Consider the following 18,834-nt stretch of genomic DNA (forward strand, 5'->3'; position numbering starts at 1 on the left):
TGGTTTCACCATGTTGGCCAGGATGGTCTCGATCTCCTGACCTTGTGCTTCACCCACCTCGGCCTCCCAAAATGCTGGGATTACAGGCATGAGCCACTGTACCCAGCCTAGGTTTTTATTTTTCAGATAAGCAGCAACATTTAAGAGCGCCCTTTTCTCCTGTCACTAAATGTAAATAAACTTAGCTCACCTAATGAATTTTTTATTTTATAATGGAAAATTGGGTACCATAGGGTACAAAAACATGATCTTTAGAACCACATAGATCTTGGTTTATATTCTTTCCTCCCCCTTTTTTACCTGCATAGTCTTGAGCTGGTACCTTAACCTGGCTAGTCACAAGCTGTTGTGAGGAATCAGTTAAATTAGATAGATGTTGTAAAGCACTTAGTACAGGGTCAGCAGTAATGCTATTATCAGTTCCACAGTGAAATTCACTGTTGATAGGGAGATGCTCAGCCTACATATAGTGTGTATTCATTTGCAGTAGAGTCTTAGTGGGATGGTGCAGGTGATTTATTTATTTGTGGGGGTATAGGATATTTTTAAATTGTTCTGAAAATCAAAATTTGAGTTAATTTTTATAGTAACGCTTATTTGCAACTCATTAGCTAAATGAATCTCTTCAATTATTTCATGGATGCCTCCAGCTTAAAGCTTAAAGTCCAGGTTCTGAGTGTACAAGGTAAAAATGGAAAAAATGTAAATGTAATATGGGAAATCAGTTTTCACATTGCAGTAGAGCATTGAACTTCTATCTCAAACTAATTTTGAGATTCCTTGCTTGAAGAATTGTGGGTAGAGTACAACCACTGTGAACATTCCCAAAGCAGGAAATTGAAATATTTATATTGCAAGGCTTATCTCATCTATAAAGCAAAGATGGTCTTCCATGTCCCCCTTGCCCACAGGTTCCCTTTATTAACTTGGTAGAAGCACCAAAGCAGATGGGACAATATGTTTCTTTTCTTCCATGTTCTATTCTTGTTCATTGCAGCAGGGCATTTGTCCCAATTTTGCTGTAAACCTTGAGATTATTTTTTATATGCTTTTTAAGTATAATGGAATATTTATTCCATCTTGTTTTCTCCATAGTTTTACTAAAACAACAAGAAGAAGCTAATTGCCTATCATATACAAAGAATTAATATCAATAGACAATAAAATCTGTAATTAGGAACCCACATGGTGATTTGATGTGGTATTGTCTCATGGAAGTCTTCTATCTGTAGTTATTTATTCCAAGCCTCTTTTTCTTTCCTGTCTTGAAGTATGTCAGAAGAGTCTATTCCTTAGGGCTAAATACCTACAAATAACAGGCTCTTATAATACAGTAATCAAGTTTCCTCATACTTTGGGAGTACACAGAGTATGCAAGTACACATCTGGCACCAAGCCAATATTTTTTTCCTTGATCTTTCTTTCTTCATTTTACCTAGCTCAGTTATGAGTTGCACTTTAAACAAATTCTACTTGTCATACACTTGAAAAGGCAGCTCTAGGTTACCTTGAACAACATACAGAGGTACAGTCTTTTACTTTTTTTATCAGGTTAATGAGTGCACTTCACTCAGGGAAATCCATGCAGGAAGCATTGATTTCCTACAAAACACATTCACCTGGTATCTTAGTCAGTTTGTGTTGCTATAATAGAATACCCCAGCCTGGATAATCTGTAAAGAAAAAGAAGTTTAAAATTCGGCTTTCAGTTCTGCAAGTGGGGAAGTCCAAGAGCATGGTGCTGGCATCTGTTGAGGACCTTCATGCTGTATCATTTATGGTGGAAGGAAGAAGGGCGAGAGGAGCGCAAAACTCAATTTTATAACAACCCACTTCTCACAATAACAAACCTACTCTCCCCATAATGAAACTAATTTACTCGTGAGGACAGAGACTGAATCACCTCTCAACATTGTTGCATTGGGGATTAAGTTTCCAACACATGCTTTTTAGGGGATACATTCAAACCGTAGCAGTTGGTTACTAAATTAGTGCTATTTGTTAAAAAATACATTTTTTCTGCATTCAGAATATTATATGTTTTCTTGGAGTTTTTGGAAGGACTTAGAGTAATCCTTGCTGTTCATGACTTAGGTCGGCAAGCTTAAAGGGCCTTAATTCCCCATCAGTTCTTTAAAGGGGGATAGGTCTTAGGATATCAGACAGCAGAGGTCTTCTTTTTCTCCCCCATTATATACTTCTCTTTGGCATTGTATTCATCACACACACACATACACACACACACACACACACACACACACAAAATGTCATATTTTCTTTTAAAGTCAAAATATATAGTTTAAAATGGTTTCAGTCGCTTTCATAAGAGAGTAAAACTTCCATGTTTCAGTTAAATATTGGAAGACCTTGTTCAGTTAGTGTATGCCTTCTATGAATAGTTGGTGTTTGTTCACATCAAATAAAATGACTGTCACTCAGTTCTAGGGAAAAAAAGACCAACCTTGACTCAAAAGGCTATATTCCTGCAGTAAATGTGAACATTTATGTTTAATATACTGCTCTGATTAATTATGTATATATCCTAGTGGGAGGTCACATATTATTCAGATAGGAATGGGTATGTAATACATTTTTAAAATATCTAAAATGACAAAAATAGAAGAAAGACATAATCATCCATCCTATTAAGTCTGTATTCAAAGGATGAACTGATGATTTTAAACTCAAATGTTTTCTTAATTTATAGGTCATGAGAGAATGGGAAGAGGCAGAACGTCAGGCAAAGAACTTGCCTAAAGCTGATAAGAAGGCAGTTATCCAGGTAAAATCTGAACCCATTTCGTACCAAACATCACATGCCAGCAGTCTGTTTAATGAGTGTCTGCAGGTTTACCTGCATCTGCCAGCACCTCAGGCGTGATTGTTCATAGTCCCATGAACTTGAACTGTTCTTAATCATTGTCTAGTAATTGAGTTGCTTAAATCCTGCCTTATATCTGCTCCCAATTATTTCAAGTTATAATTCATTGCCATAAAACTCACATTGTAACTTGCAATCTACTTTTTATTAATCATACATCTTTTCAGTCACCCACAATCTTCTGCTGCTTCTCCCTCCTGCAAAAATTATGAGAATTTGAATTTTTGACTTAAACCAGTCTCAAAATTACCTTAAGTAAACCAAGAGTTTGTTATGATCAATTACTTGAGGTACTTTTAGTAAGAGAGGAATTTTTTTTAATATAAGAGTTTCAAGAGTGCATATATTTATCCAATGTTATTATTAGTCAAATCGGTCTTCAGAGAGCCTATGAAATACTGATTTTCAATGAAAAAGTAGGTTTGATGTAGATTGGAGAGTGCAGAAAAGTGACGTAACCTATAGAACATGCAGAGTTAGTCAAAATGTGGAATGACTATGCAGTCTTTAGGATACTTTTTAGCACTAGAAGAAAATGGAATAGGATGTCTTTTTTAGAAGACTTGAAATTGCTGCTTCATCCTACTTGTTCAGTCCCCATGGACATATGTGTTTATGATGGCAGCATTTCCAGGAGAAAGTGGAATCTTTGGAACAGGAAGCAGCCAACGAGAGACAGCAGCTGGTGGAGACACACATGGCCAGAGTGGAAGCCATGCTCAATGACCGCCGCCGCCTGGCCCTGGAGAACTACATCACTGCTCTGCAGGCCGTTCCTCCTCGGGTAGGTCTCCCTGTGGTCGAGTTCCCACTTCAGGTCACAGCACAGACAGTAAGGGTGGGGACTGGGAACTGGAAACCATGAGAAGCAATGCCTTGAGCACTGTTATTCACAGGTTCAACCCTTGTCCATTCCATCTTGAAAGTCAAAGGGTCACAGGGCAGCTGCCTCCACAGGGCCATCTCTGCACAGTGGACACTCACACTTCTCCAGAGCAGCCAGACAGTGTTCCCAGGGACTCACAATGCAAGCCCTGGCTTGATTTAATATTCCTGAGGTGGTGACAATTGATGGCATAGTTCAGGTTCGAACACGAAAGCTGGAAGGATGTCTTCCCATCCCTTCAGACCGCTATAACAGAATACCATAGACTGGGTACCTTATCAGCAACAGAAGTTTATCTTTCACAGTTACAGAGGCTGAGAAGTCCAAGATCAAGACATCAGCAGACTTGGTTGTCTGGTGAAAGCTGGCTTCCTGTTTCATAGAACTTAAATTGTTTTTTTAATCTTTTATTTTTGTTTTTGTTTGTATTTTGCTGTATTCTCATATGGTGGAATGGGCAAGTGAGCTCTCAGGGGCCGTTTATAAGGGTACTGATGTCAATCTTGAAGGCTCTGCCCTCATGCCTAATGGTTTCCCAAAGGTTTCACCCTCAAAAAGCATCACATTGTGGCTTAGGTTTCAGCATATGAATCGGGGGTGGGAGAGACACAAACATTTAGACCATAGCAAAGGATTTTAGAAGTAACCTTGCCCAGCCCCCTCATCATGTAAGTATAATTATATAACTAAGGTCAAGGAAAGTTGAGATTTGGCTGAGTTGTAAGAATTTTTAGTGGACCAGAAGGAATTAGAACTCAAATGTCTGTCTCAGAGCAGTGGCCATATTCTCTGTGGGGAAGCGTTTGTCAGTCATGATGACAAGTAAGCTCATGAGAGCTTACTTGGAATGGAAGGAACATTCTGAGCATGAGTGTTTGGTTTATGTCCACTTGTTCTTTCTTGTGTTTTTTTTTTTTTATGAGACGGAGTCTCACCCTGTCGCCCAGGCTGGAGTGCAGTGGTGTGATCTCTGCTCACTGCAACCTCTGTCTCCTGGGTTCAAGCAATTCTCCTGCCTTAGCCTCCCAAGTACCTAGGATTACAGGTGTGCCACCACACCCAGCTCATTTTTGTATTTTTAGTAGAGACGGGGTCTCTTCATGTTGGCCAGACTGGTCTCGATCTCCTGACCTCAGATGATCCACCCGCCTCGGCCTGCCAGAGTGCTGGGATTGCAGGCGTGAACCCCATGCCCAGCCACTTGTTCTTTCTGTTTGTCATTGAGCGAGGGATATGGAAAACTATACCTGTGATTGTGGACTGGTCCATTTTTCTAAACAGTGCTATCAGTTTTTACATTGTGTACTTTGAGGCTGTGTTTTTAGGTGCGTAAACGTTCCGGGCTGTTAGGCCCTCTTTGAGCCTCTTCTTATGAAATGATCTTTTTATCCTTTGTAATGCTTTGCTCCGAAATGTACTTTAATATTAATAAAGCTATTCCAGCTTTCTTTTGATTAATATTAATGTGGGGCATTTTTCCATCCTTGTACTCTTATTGAACTTATTTGTCTTTATATTTGAAGTGTATTTTTTTTAGGCAGCATATAATTGGGTCTTAGTTTTCCTTTGGATTGAGAAGACCTTGTACACTGAATGAGTTTATGGAAATGGTGTGACAAAATCTGTCATCTTGCTATTTGTTTTCTATTTGTCCAGTCTGTTCTTTGTTCTTCTTTTTTCCTCTTTTTTTTTGTTTGAATTAATTGAACATTTTTTATGATTCTGTTTTATTCCTTTTATTGGTTTGTAAGTTACAACTGTTATTTTACTGGTTCATCTCTTTTGTTGGTTTGCAAGTTATAACTAGTTTGTTATTTTACTGGTTGTTTAGGCTTATAGAAAACATTCTAAACTTGTCACGATGATATTATGTCAGTTCAAGAGATATTATACCACTTCACAGATAGTGTAAGAACCTTACAAAAAGTACTTCCATTTCTCCTCTCTCATTCTGTAAGCGGTTGTTGTCATACTTTTTCCTTACTACATTGTTGATGTTTTTCTTTAGACAAAGTCAGTTATCTTTTAATGAGTTATAAATTTAAAAAAAAAAAACCATATGTTTACCTATGAAGTCACCGTTTTGGATGCTCTAAATTCTTTGTGCAGATCCAACTGGTATCATTTTCCTTCTGCCTAAAAGATTTCTTTTCAAATGTCTTAGAGACTGGGCTTGGTGGCTTGTGCCTGCAATCCCAGCAACTCAGGAGGTTGAGATAGGAAGATCCCTTGAACTCAGGGGTTCAAGACTGCATGAAGCTATGATTGCCTGACTGCACTCCAACCTGGGTGACAAAGGGCATTCCTGTCTCTTTTAAAAAAATAAAAAGTTTGAGTGCATGTAAGTTGGTGATGGAATCTTTTGCTTGGCTTTGACGGAAAATGTCTTTTTTATACCTTTGGTTTTTGAAAGATATTTTTGCTGGGTATAAAATGCTGGGTTGAGGTTTTTCTCCCACTGCTTGGAAGATGATATGCTGTCTTATTTGTGTTGATATCTTTATCTTTATTTCTCTATAAATAACATGCTTTTTTTTTCCTCTGTTTTTACAGTTTTCTCTATTTCACTGGTTTTTAACAATTTAATTTTGATATGCCATGGTATAGTTCAATCTGCCCTTAATTCCATCTGGCCATTTTTCATCTTATCACTTCACATACTGTAGTTGTTATATATAGAAATTTGACCTAGGCTCCACTCAACCCCCTTAATATTGTCTATATTTTTACTTAACTTTTATATACTGTCTATATCTTTACTTAACTTTTGAACCTATGGACTACAGTTATTACATGAAAACTGTTTAAATATCCATGTTTGCTAATTCTAACACCTCTGTCAACTTTGAATCAATTTTGATTGCTTATGATTGCATGTGGCATTTCCCTGTATCATTTCGTGCCTCATAATTTTTTATTAAATGTCAGACCCTGAAATTAAGCTTGTTGAATGCTAGGTGTTTTTGTAATATTCTTGAGCTTTTTTCTGTCATGTAGTCGAATTACTTGGAAACAGTTTGATCCTTTTGAGCTTTGCATTTTTAGATTTGTTAGGTGGAATCGGAGCAGTTGTCAGCCTAGAACTAGTTATTCCTTACTAGTGAGGCAAGACGCTTCTCAGTCATCTACCGTGAATGTTAAGTTTTCTCATCTGACTAGTGGAAAGAGGCATTATTCCTGTCCCTGTGTGAACACCAAGCACTGTTAATGCTAAGTGATTTTCCCCCTGGCCTCAGTTTCTTTCACATTCATGTACCCATCATTACTCAGCTGTGTTCTCAAGGATCACTCTGCACGTCTCTGGATTCTCTTTTGGAGCAACTCTCTCCTCACCAGCCTGTCCTGTGACCTTGGTCTCTCCATACACTTCATGTCCTCCACTCTGTGAGTCCTCTAGGCTCTGTGTGGGTTTCCCCACCTGAAGTCATGACCTGGAAATTCAGGGCCATGAGTTTGGCAGCTGTAAGTCCTCATTTGTTTCCCCTTTTCAGGAATCAGTGTCCTTCACTTGATGTCTAGTATCTTGCAGAAACGTTATTTATGCCAGGTGAGGTGGCTCACACCTGTAATCCCAGCACTTTGGGAGGCCAAGGTGGGCAGATCACGAGATCAAGAGATCACGACCATCCTGGCCAACATGGTGAAACCCTGTCTCTACTAAAAATACAAAAAGCTAGCCGGGCGTGGTGGCGCACACCTGTAGTCCCAGCTACTCAGGAGGCTGAGGCAGGATAATTGCTTGAACCCAGGAGGCAGAGGTTGCAGTGAGCCGAGATTGTGCCACTGCACTCCAGCCTGGGCAACAGAGCAGACTCCATCTCAAAAAAAAAAGAAGAAACGTTGTTTATATATGAATATATTGTCCATTTATTCTGCACTCCAGTCTGGCGACAGAGCAGACTCCATCTGGGCGGTTGAGGGGGGGCGTGGAGAAAGAAACATTGTTTATATATGAATATATTGGCCATTTGTTGGTTGTTCAGGCGGGAGGGTAAATCCAGTTCTTCTCACTCAATCTTGGCTGGAATTGTTTGTGCATTTTATGCAACTTAACCAAAAAGTCACCCATTTGCACTGATCTTCCTCGCCATTTTGATTTTTCTATGGATAAAGTGACAGTGCACAGAAAGCCATGAGGAGCTGTTAAAGAGCTCGTGGCATTCTTCCAAGAAGTAAGATACTATTGACCCTGCTCTACCGATGATATCACTGCAACCTCGGGAGATGGAGTGGCTGGTTCAGGGTGACACTGCTAGGAAGGGGCAGGGTAGAGCCGCGAGTCACTGCGGTGCCTTCTCACTAGAACAAGCTTCCTCTCTGAACAAAGAGCTTTTGAAAAAGAATATTCATATTAGCGTTTTCATTTTCATCTTAGCAAGGCACTTGTCAGGAAGTTTTTTTATGTCTCTGCAGAACAAAAGCTCCTTGGTTCTTCTCTTTTTTGGAGAACACGCTTTCAGGAGAGGAGCCGTGTGATCATTTGCCAGAGCAGGAGGGGGTGGTGGGTGCTGAGACCAGAATCTTCATAGCAGACACTTGTGAAGCGTTCCAGCTGAAAGTCCGATCTCCTTAGTCAGATCTTTGCTAAATGGACATTGATGGGACTAAAAATAAGATGAGGACTGAATGGAGGCTTTAACAAATGTACATTTAAACTCTCAGTTTAGTCTCCTCAGCCATCACAGGAAAGGCAGTGGCAAGAACGTTTGCCAAAGTGTCATCTTTTATCAAAGGGGATAATTTTAGAGTGCTTGTAATCATGCTTGTTGTGGGCCTCCGCATCACTTCATATGGAATTAGACAACATGTTCATTTGAAATAAAAATTAAAAACTGGATTAGGAAGAAATATTTTACTGTCAAAAATCAGATCACTGTTGTTGATTCATCTAACGATTCCTGTTAAATTCTGACGTCGGAATTCCTTCCTTCCTTCCTTCCTTCCTTCCTTCCTTCCTTCCTTCCTTCCTTCTCTCCCTCTCTCTCTTTCTTTCTCTCTCTTTCCATCTGTCTCTCTCTCTCCCTCTCTTTCTCTCTTCTTTCCTCTCCTTCCCTCCCCTCCCCTCTCCTCCCTTCCCCTCTCCTCCCCTCCCCTCCCCTCCCCTCCCCTCTCCTCCCCTCCCCTCTCCTCCCCTCCCTTCTCCTCCCCTCCCCTCCTGTCGCCTTCCTTCCCTTCCCTTTCCTTTCTTTCCTTTCAGCGTCTTGCTCTTTCACCCAGACTGGCATGCAGTGTCCCAGTCATAGCTCACTGTAGCCCCAACTTCCTGGGCTCAAGCAATCCTTTAGCCTCAGCCTCCTGAGTGTTGGGTCTACAGACGTTCCACCATGTGTGGCTAATTTTTAAAATTGTTTTGTAAAGACAAGATCTCGTTGTGTTACCCAGGCTAGTCTTGAACTTCTGACCTCAACTGACCTTTCACCTCGGCTTTTTAAAGTGCTGATATTACAGGCATGAGCCACCATGACTCACCTTTATATCTTTCCTTTGTAATAAAATGTGGCTGGGTAGTCACAGGCCTGGAGTCTAGGGGGCATTACCTGCCATTTTTGTTAAGTTACCATCTTTAAGTGTTCATTTAAGTTTTAATGTTGTATGACTTGACCTGGCATTTAGGTCTGCACTTTGGCAGGCACAAGAAAATTGTAAATCCCTTCTTTTTTGGTGGGGACAGGGTCTTGCTCTGTCGCCCAGGCTGGAGTGCGGTGGCACGATCTTGGCTCACTGCAAGCTCCGCCTCCCAGATTCACACCATTCTCCTGCCTCAGCCCCCCGAGTAGCTGAGCCTACAGGTGCCCGCCACCATGCCCGGCTAATTTTTTGTATTTTTTTTTTAGCAGAGACGGGGCTTCACCGTGTTAGCCAGGATGGTCTCGATCTCCTGACCTTGTGATCTGCCCGCCTCAGCCTCCCAAAGTGCTGGGATTACAGGCACAATTAAATCCCTTCTTGAGGACTTATATACGTTCCTCTTGAAGACATAAATCCAGAGCTTGCTGGTGGCTGTCTGGAAAAGGTCACATCTTGTAATAGGAGTCATACATAAATATTTCTGAGATCTCTGTCTTACTTACCACCGTGCCTGGAAAATGCAGACAGCTGTATTCAGTAAATGTTATTTGAATATAAGTAAATCAAAAGTGTTCTTTCTATAGATTCTGTAGACGTTATCACTTAGACTAATTCTCTTTCTAACCCTCACCAAATTCTACTGTATATTCTCAGATTGTGCAAACATGGGATTCCAAAACAGTGTGGATTGTTTTCAGTCTCTTTGAAGTTCGGATTTAAATCATACTTTTACACAGTTTTTCAGTCTAAACGTGGAAGTGGTATGAGATGTTGTTTTTGTGCAGCTAGAATTCTTTGTTCTACTAATGAGTATCATTTTGTGAGTCCCTGTGTCTGAGTATACTGTATGTTTCAAATTTCTTTTTTTTTTTTTTTTTTTTTGAGACAGAGTCTCGCTCTGTCACCCAGGCTGGAGTGCAGTGGCCGGATCTCAGCTCACTGCAAGCTCCGCCTCCCGGGTTTACGCCATTCTCCTGCCTCAGCCTCCCGAGTAGCTGGGACTACAGGCGCCCGCCACCTCTCCCGGCTAGGTTTTTGTATTTTTTTAGCAGAGACGAGGTTTCACTATGTTAGCCAGGATGGTCTCGATCTCCTGACCTCGTGATCCGCCCATCTGGGCCTCCCAAAGTGCTGGGATTACAGGCTTGAGCCACCGCGCCCGGCCATGTTTCAAATTTCTGATTTAATTATATACCTATAGGCAAATACATTGAATGGTCAACCTAAAAATGCATTATTCAACTCATAGAGTCATATGTATATATGCACATGTATTTAAAATAAGTAGTTTGGGCTGGATGTAGTGGCTCACAGCTGTAATCCCAGCACTTTGGGAGGCTGAGGTGGGAGGATCCCTTGAGCCCAGGAATTTGAGACCACCCTAGGCAACATAGAAAGACCCTATCTCTACCAAAAAAAAAAAGATTGTTTTAATTAGCCAGGCATGATGGTGCGTGCCTGTAGTCGCAGCTGCTCGGGAGGCTGAGGTGGGAGCGTGAGCCGGGGAAGTCAAGGCTGCAGTGAGCTCTGATGGTGCCACTGCACTCCAGCCTGGACAACAAAGCAAGACCCTGTTCCAAAATTAAAAATTAAAAAATGAAATAAATACTTGAAATACTACAATTATTAAAACAGTTGTTTTCCCCATGGAAAAAAAGTTGAGCAGAGCGGTGTCTTTGCACTCAGAAAAAACTCTTATCTGTTGAAGGCTAGTGACTCTTCTAAGTACCAACCCCTTAACCTTTTTACTTTCCTAAGACTTTCTTTGGAAAATCAAGGAGTTAGCACTTTTTCCCTCTGGAAAAATTAAACGCCTCTCCGGAGTTGCAGCACCCGTGGTAAACTTCCATCACCTTTGTAGGCCTCCAGGCTACCAAATTAAATACTTAAAGCTAAGCATTCATCATTTCTTGACCTGCCCTCTACAGTCATGCACTTCCTGCTTTTTGCTTTGTTAGGGCTGGTACTCAAGCTATTCATAGCTTCATGAAACAGGAACTAAATGCTGTCTGAGCCTTTCCTCTTGTAACTCTCAGGATTCTACTTATCCTTCATAGACAGAAGATGATCATATGTCCTGACTGTTAAAGAGAAATTAGACTTAATGTGATCCTGTACAGTTAAACCAAAGGCTAGATAGGGATTTTTTATTTAAATCAACTTTCTATTGTAGGCCTAGGTCTGGAAAACCTTAGCACCCCGTAATTAGTAAGAATTGAAGTCTTTTGGGTGGGGGGAGGGGGGAGGGATTGCATTGGGAGTTATACCTGATGTAAATGACGAGTTGATGGGTGCTGACGAGTTGATGGGTGCAGCACAGCAACATGGCACAAGTATACATATGTAACAAACCTGCACGTTATGCACATGTACCCTAGAACTTAAAGTATAATAATAATAATAATAATAAATTTTAAAAAAAAAGAATTGAAGTGTTTTAAAGATAAGGGATACACAGCCAAACCCTTCTTTGTAATTCTGAGATTTTTGATGTTTTTACAGATACTTAGCATAAATCTTTCATTAGACAGTATCATGATTATTATTCTGACTTCAACAACTTTTGCATTTGCTAGAGGGAAATGAGAATTAGAAAACATTTTCCTGCACATCTGTCTACTTATCTATGCCAGTTGTGTTGTTTTGATTTTCCCACTGTCTTACGATTGAAGCCATTTTATCCATACTAAAATTCATTTCATGCTTGTATCTGCTGCTTCACACTCAGGCTCTCAGTTTAATTGAGCAAAAAAGAATGTTGGCAGTTTCTATAGCATCGGCACCCTTCTTTCCTTTCTCATTTTTGAATGGTTCAGCCAAATGTTAAATTTTGCTGAGATCTCTGAAAATTTCTTCATAGAATTCTTTGATAGAACATGAATTGTGTGAGACTCTTCATTAAAGAGTATGGTTTCATCTCTAAGTTGAGATTTTGCTCAAAGCTATTTGGTAAATTTCAGCAGCAGAGCAATAAATGTTCAACAAAAAGCAGCAGTCATTGGAGATAACAAGGGTAGGAATTAATGGGAGCTTTCCCACAGGTAAACAGGTGATGGCATGAGGAGGTTTTAACCACCTCATAAATAAATTCTTAGCCATGATACGATGTGGATTGCAACTCAACCAAACTTTAATCAATGTGGGTATTGGTGTAACTTTGTTTTCTAAAGCAAAAAAGAAATTGAGTTACTAAATTTGAGCTTTTATATGATACTGCTAATTACCCTTCACTGAAACAAACCAATTATTTCTACTCATCTGTTTTCGTTGCAAAAGAAATTATCTTTTAAAATATATGTATATAGCATATATCTCCAAAGCAAATATGGGACATCTGTACCTCCATGTAACTGATAATAAATAAGTTAAAAATTATTCGCTGAGTTCTTGGTATGTGGAGAGATGAATATTGCAATGTTTAAGGCATTCCACCAGCAGGTTTTGATTGTAATCAAAATTTTATAAAGCTAATCAGAATGGAATTAAAAGTTAAAAGACTGCCAGGCAAAAAAAATCATCTTTCGGAAAAGTAAATAATTGTTCTGTACCTACATATTTAATCTTTATTTGTTCACCATTCATTTATTTTTAGTTGAGTTCTGCATACATTGGTGAGCAAAGGGGGACTCATTAGCTTGAGCACTTCTAAGGGCAAACTCAATAACAAATAATGGATGGGAAGGCAGATGGGAGAATTAGCATTTATTGAACAAAATCTTATAAACTATGCTGAATGGTATACATGCTGTTTCAGTAAAACCACTGAGTGCTGTTACTTCCCTACCTTCTGAATGTTTACCAAGTTCAACAAACAGATCTTGCTACATGCAAATGGGAAGTATGTAACAAGAGATACTAGTGGTCTCTGGTTTTCATTAAGTTACATAGAACATTAAGAAGGATGTTGGAAAGGCATTAGCTTAAGAGCTGTCTTGTGCCACTGAGGCCATATTCATCATCCAGATTCCCTCCACAGTGGAGCCCTGCTCAGTCACTGCCTTCAGAATGCAAACAGGTCTTCATAGGATGCCATTAAAACCCATAGCACCGTATGGTTTGAAGCTCTGCTTTCTTCCAGCAAACATACGTATTGTAATGTTAATATATATGTTCATTTTATCCTTGAGAATGAAAATGTATTATGAAAATATAAATATTTAGTTTTTGTAGACAAATAGCACATTATTTAAAGATCCAGTAGTTATTCACCTGCCTGGTATGACTGATATTTGTCCTAAAGAACAGATGGGCAGCAGAGTATCCTCACTCCGGAAACACGTGCGCACACACACGCAAACACAGTCTCACATAAGCTGTAAGGGGTTTATTCATTGTGTGAAAGCTGACCATGGATCCCAGTTTAAAGATGCTAGGTGGTGTTTGGATTTTAAGCATCATTACCTTGAGTTTCCTTATATAAATGTTTTAAAATCAACAAAAATACTCAATTTCTAATAGGTCATAACACTGACTAGGTGTGGGAAAAGGAGAGGGTAAAATTAAAAGAAGCGCAAATGTACTTTTCTTTGAATAGGCTAACCAGTTAGAGAATGTATGAAGCAGGACCGCCATAGTCCAAGTATGAATATGTCCAAAATTAAAGTAGATTGCTGTAAATCTCTCTAAAAGTCAAGAATATGTCACAGTTGACATTTTTCGGATGATCAGACCGTTTGACAAATCTTTGCGAGGGTCTGAGTTAGTTGAAAATATCTTTTGTTTATGATGTCAGCAGCACTGTGGGCTTCGCCTTCTGGGTTGTACTAATAGTTCTGTTCATCATTAAGGGCTTACACGTTTCACTGTTTGACTAAACAAAGCTCGAAGACATACTAGTCCAAACATTTTCTGTCCTTTCTGCACTCCTAGGTCAGAAGATCTTAGCTCTTTATCCATTCTATGCTAGAGTTTGTCTGAAAGCATGAATCATGGAGTTGTGTTGGGTGCTAAATTTCAGTTCTGTATGCTGTCTTCACTAATTTATGACTGTGGTCTGTACAACCAAAATAAATTATTTCTGAGAACTAGCAAAATACTCTGGAAAAAAATTATGAAACCTACCGGATTTGAAAAAAAGCTCAGCCGGGTGCAGTGGCTCACATCTGTAATCCCAGCACTTTGGGAGGCCAAGGCGGGCTGGTCACCTGAGGTCAGGAGTTCCAGACCAGCCTAACCAACATGGAGAAACCCTGTCTCTACTAAAAATACAAAATTAGCTGGGCGTGGTGTCGCATGCCAGTAATCCCAGCTACTCGGGAGGCTGAGGCAGGAGAATGACTTGAACCCAGGTTGCAGTGAGGGGAGGTCACGCCATTGTACTCCCCCCTGGGTAACAAGAGTGAAACTCCTTCTCAGAAAAAAAAGAAAAAAGAAAAAAGGTCACTAAATGATGAGAGAATTAAAAACACTCCTATTTTCTGCCTTTTATATAAACTCCTGTCTTTAATTCTCAGGTTTGCCATCTTTATAACCTCTAACTAGGAGCAAGTGATTTAATAAAGGGATTCCTCCTACTCCGTCTGCAAATTGGAGTTAATTTTTCTGCTCTTTCTGCAGTTAATGTTGTTCTAGCTTTTGTTATTCATAATTAGAAAAGCAAAAGGATTAATCGAAAGTTGAGACAAAATTGTAAAGTAGGAAGATGTCTCCCTCCCTAAGAGGAGAAAGATTGTTAGGGGAAATAACGTGGAGGCTGTGGTGACACATCCCTATTAGGAAGTGATCTGCTTCCACGGGAAGGAGAGAACAGATGATAGATGACTCCTGGATACGCCTGTGTTATGTCCAGTACAAAATCAGAGCCGTATCAGCAAACCGGATACCCTGGGAAGGGACATTGGGATAACTCGTTGGCCATAAGCAAAAGTTTTGCTCTGGCCTTATGAACTAAGGGGATTAATAGAGATTAGTTGTTCCATGTCCTTCCATCTAATGCATCCATATTGTCAAAACTTAAGAAAACACCAAAGGGGGAGAGTGTGAGAATCCACTGCCATTTTCTCCATTGCTTCATTCAAGACTTCTGTGTCCAACTTTGCATGGGATTATCATTTGCCCTTTTATACTCACCTTAAACTACAAAAATCATTTGTTTGCCTTTCTGAAGAAAAGAAGGTAGGTAAATTTTGCAGTAGACTTTTAAAATTTAGCTCAACTCCTGGCATTAAAGACAATAAAGGTTGTGATTCGGAGGTTCCCGTGGCAGTTTTCCCAAATGTTATATTTAACTAAGATAATGTCAAGCACAGAGAGATTTAACTCTCTAAAGTGTGATTTTTTAAACCTGCACACAATTTTCTACATTTTATATGCTCAAGATTTCTTGAAATCCAAGGTGTAAAACTGTGAAAATAATAGCTGTGAACCTGTTTAGGAAAGCAAGAGAGAATTCCTTTGTTCAGTTTTGGAAACCACCAGGGTGCAATTTAATGCTCCAGGAGAGGGTTTTCTGTGACCTGGAAAGGTTAGGGTGATTCCCCTACAGTGAGTCATTTACTTCTTTCTTGGCAGGATTATGCCCAGGGCTTTTAAAGGCTCTTGCCAGTTCACTCCCTTCCATAAGAAACGGGTTCATGGCACAAGTGTCTATTATGATAAGATGCCAGATTTCTAGATCAAGCATAAAGCTATGGAGTGGGACAATAGGACTGAATAATTTTAGTACACTTCCCATGTGAACTGTCAAGTAATAAGCTACATATTCAGACCATGACTGGCATCGAGTCATCCTGCCATTAGTCAAATGTATGAGACTTCTCCCAAGTCCCAGCAACGCCAAATTTGAGAAATTGTATAAAAGAAAAATGAAAAAGTAAATGCATCTGAAAAATGGGGAAATTAATTTAAAAAAATGTACTAGCACTGGGGGCGGTGGCTCACACCTGTAATCCCAGCTCTTAGGGAGGCCGAGGCAGGTGGATCACCTGAGGTCAGAAGTTTGAAACCAGCCTAGCCAACATAGTGAAACACCATCTCTACTAAAAATACAAAAATTAAGTCGGTGTGAGGGCACATGCCTGTCATCCCAGCTATTCAGGGAGCTGGGGCAAGAGAATTGCTTGAACACAGGAGGTGGAGGTTGCAGGGAGCCAAGATCACGCCACTGCACTCCAACCTGGGCTTGTAGTGCAGTGAGACTCCATCTCCAAAAGGAAAAAAAGTATTAGCTTTTATCAGGAAAGGCCATTAAATTTTCTTCAATGTTACCCACATCAATTTGCCATCAAACTAGAAGAACACAATATGTGAGATGTTTTGAAATTAATGAAACAAATCTTTTTGAGATGAGTTTGTACATGCTGTGGAGTCCATTAAATATTTTCTGGGAAGAGTTCCCAGTTAAAACTACTTTCCAAAGCACCCAAGCACACTATATAGATAAATCAAGTGGGTTTATTAATATCAATATTTCTGTGAAAATTGGGGAGGCCACTGTTCTGAGGAGCGAGGTGCTTGTTTTCTACTTGAAGACCACGAAGGATATTCTACACTACTGGGCCTATTTCTGAAATTGTATCTAGCTGTAGTTTACCCATTAATTTAACTAACAAATATTTGTAAGCAACCAAATTGTGGCAGGAACTGTGCCTAGAGGTAGAAATACGTTACACTCTTGTTTCCAGAGAGGAAAATGAGTAATGTTCTAAAATGTAAATCTTATGTTTCTCTTTCCTCTTGCTGTAAATGATGTCTAAGCCATTTTGGTAGTGCCTATTCTGAATCCTTTAATAAATTATTTTGAATGATTTTTGTAAAAGACAGTGTGATTGTGAGGTGAGTTTAGTACAAATTAAAAAGTGCCACATCAGTTGCAAACAGCACATAATTGTGAGCTAAACACTCTTTCAGAAACAGTAGTGGCAATAAATAGGATTCGGTATAATTAGTCCCCCTGCGACACATCTCTTCCTCTGTTCTTTGCCATATATGTTAATAATAAGATTAGCCATCTAATGCCAGTATAAGCAGACTGTAGTATTAATACACAGAAAAATTATTGCTAGTAACAGAAGATTTAAAGACATGAGGGTGATCCGGATTCACATGCCTGCAGTTTAAAAGAAAAAAAAAGTGTCTCTTAAACTCTCCTTATCAATATCCTTTTCGTGAGCCACTAAATTCTTATGTTTTTCTGATCATATGAATAACCCATCTTATATGAATATTGTGACAATAGTAATAGCAATTACTTTCAGAGAATATGTTTCTATAGAGATAACAAAGGGGGTTTTTTTCCCTACCATTCCTGTATGAAGGTTTCTGCGTTTTGAATTAAAATTTTAAGAAATTCATCTATGTCCTAGCTTAATAAAATAAACCTCATTAGACAATCAAGAGACCTTGTTATTCTTAGATACATTATTATAGCTCTAGAAATAACAAATGTTAAGCCTGGAGGATTTGTGTTTTGGCCAAAAGTTGTAAGGGCAATTATTTGTTTATTTGAATGAAATATGCATGAATCATATCAAAAGGAGGGAGGTCTTTTTTTTAACCTAAACAAAAATATAAAAGTATAGGGAACTGTCACCTGTGTGAACCCCGCAAATCTGAGACAGGTCTCAGTTAATTTAGAAAGTTTATCTTGCCAAGGTTGAGGGTGCACCTGTGTCACGGCCTCGGGAAGTCCTGACGACGTGTGCCCAAGGTTGGGGCACAGCTTAGTGTTACACATTTTAGGGAGACATGAAGCATCAGTCAATATACGTAAGAAGTACATTGGTTTGGTCTGGAAAGGAGAGACTGCTTGAAACAAAAAGCAGGAAGACCTGAAGTGGGGAGGAGGCTCCTAGGTCAGAGATAGGTGAGATGAACAGTTGCATTTTTTGAGTTTCTGATTAGCCTCTCCAAAGGAGACAGTCAGATATGGGTCTATGTCAGTGAGCAGAGCAGTTGGCCCTAAGCAGTTCCCAGCTAGACTTTTCCCTTTAGCTTAGTGATTTGGGGGCCCCAAGACTTCTTTTCTTTTTACACCTGTTTTTTTTCTTTCTTAACTAAAAGTAGTATTTGTTTCTGAGGGATAGACATAACTACCATTTTATTTGGTATGATTTATTTGCCCACTGTCCAACAAAGAAGCTAATCTGATTTTGTTTTCATTTCCAAGCATGATTCCTAGAAATGTGTTTAGGTGGCCAAATCAATGAAGCAGAACCCTGTATGTCATTCATTTATTGGGAGATCCCCTAAGGTCTTCCTGAATTATCTGATGTTCCCAGGCTTTGCTTATCCAATAGGCATTAGGAAGAAAGGGCTTGAGTTTATGTAGATTCTCACACAATGCTTATCTCAGCTCAGATAAACAGTGAAGGGGTTTCCCAGGTCTCATTATCCCTGGAGGAGCTAAGGCCTGGGGAATCTTGAGAGCCTGCTTTGCTACTCTGTTATTGTGGCGGGCCAAATCTCACTAATGCAGGCCTCCATAACAACTCTTTCAGTACTGACCCAGTGGTTAAGTTAAATACTAAAAGCTAAAAAAAGCCAGTGCCCTTATACAAAG

General features: G+C 39.6%; 2 protein-coding genes across 8 annotated transcripts in view; both read left to right on the forward strand.

Moving 5' to 3' along the window:
- The window catches only part of ATP5PF (ATP synthase peripheral stalk subunit F6), a 985,871-nt gene that overhangs the window by 731,128 nt on the left and 235,909 nt on the right, over nt 1–18,834 (forward strand). The gene's annotated exons all lie outside the window — the stretch shown is intronic.
- Nucleotides 1–18,834, forward strand: part of APP (amyloid beta precursor protein) — a 286,015-nt gene that overhangs the window by 194,850 nt on the left and 72,331 nt on the right. For all 6 annotated transcript variants that reach the window (XM_050784742.1, XM_050784743.1, XM_050784744.1 and 3 more), the window contains 2 exons: nt 2,708–2,782; nt 3,507–3,665. In XM_050784742.1, coding sequence (XP_050640699.1) covers nt 2,708–2,782; nt 3,507–3,665 — 234 coding nt within the window. The remainder of the gene's footprint in view (nt 1–2,707; nt 2,783–3,506; nt 3,666–18,834) is intronic.

Source organism: Macaca thibetana, chromosome 3, assembly GCF_024542745.1.
Source record: "Macaca thibetana thibetana isolate TM-01 chromosome 3, ASM2454274v1, whole genome shotgun sequence".
In the NCBI taxonomy this organism is placed as follows: domain Eukaryota; kingdom Metazoa; phylum Chordata; class Mammalia; order Primates; family Cercopithecidae; genus Macaca; species Macaca thibetana.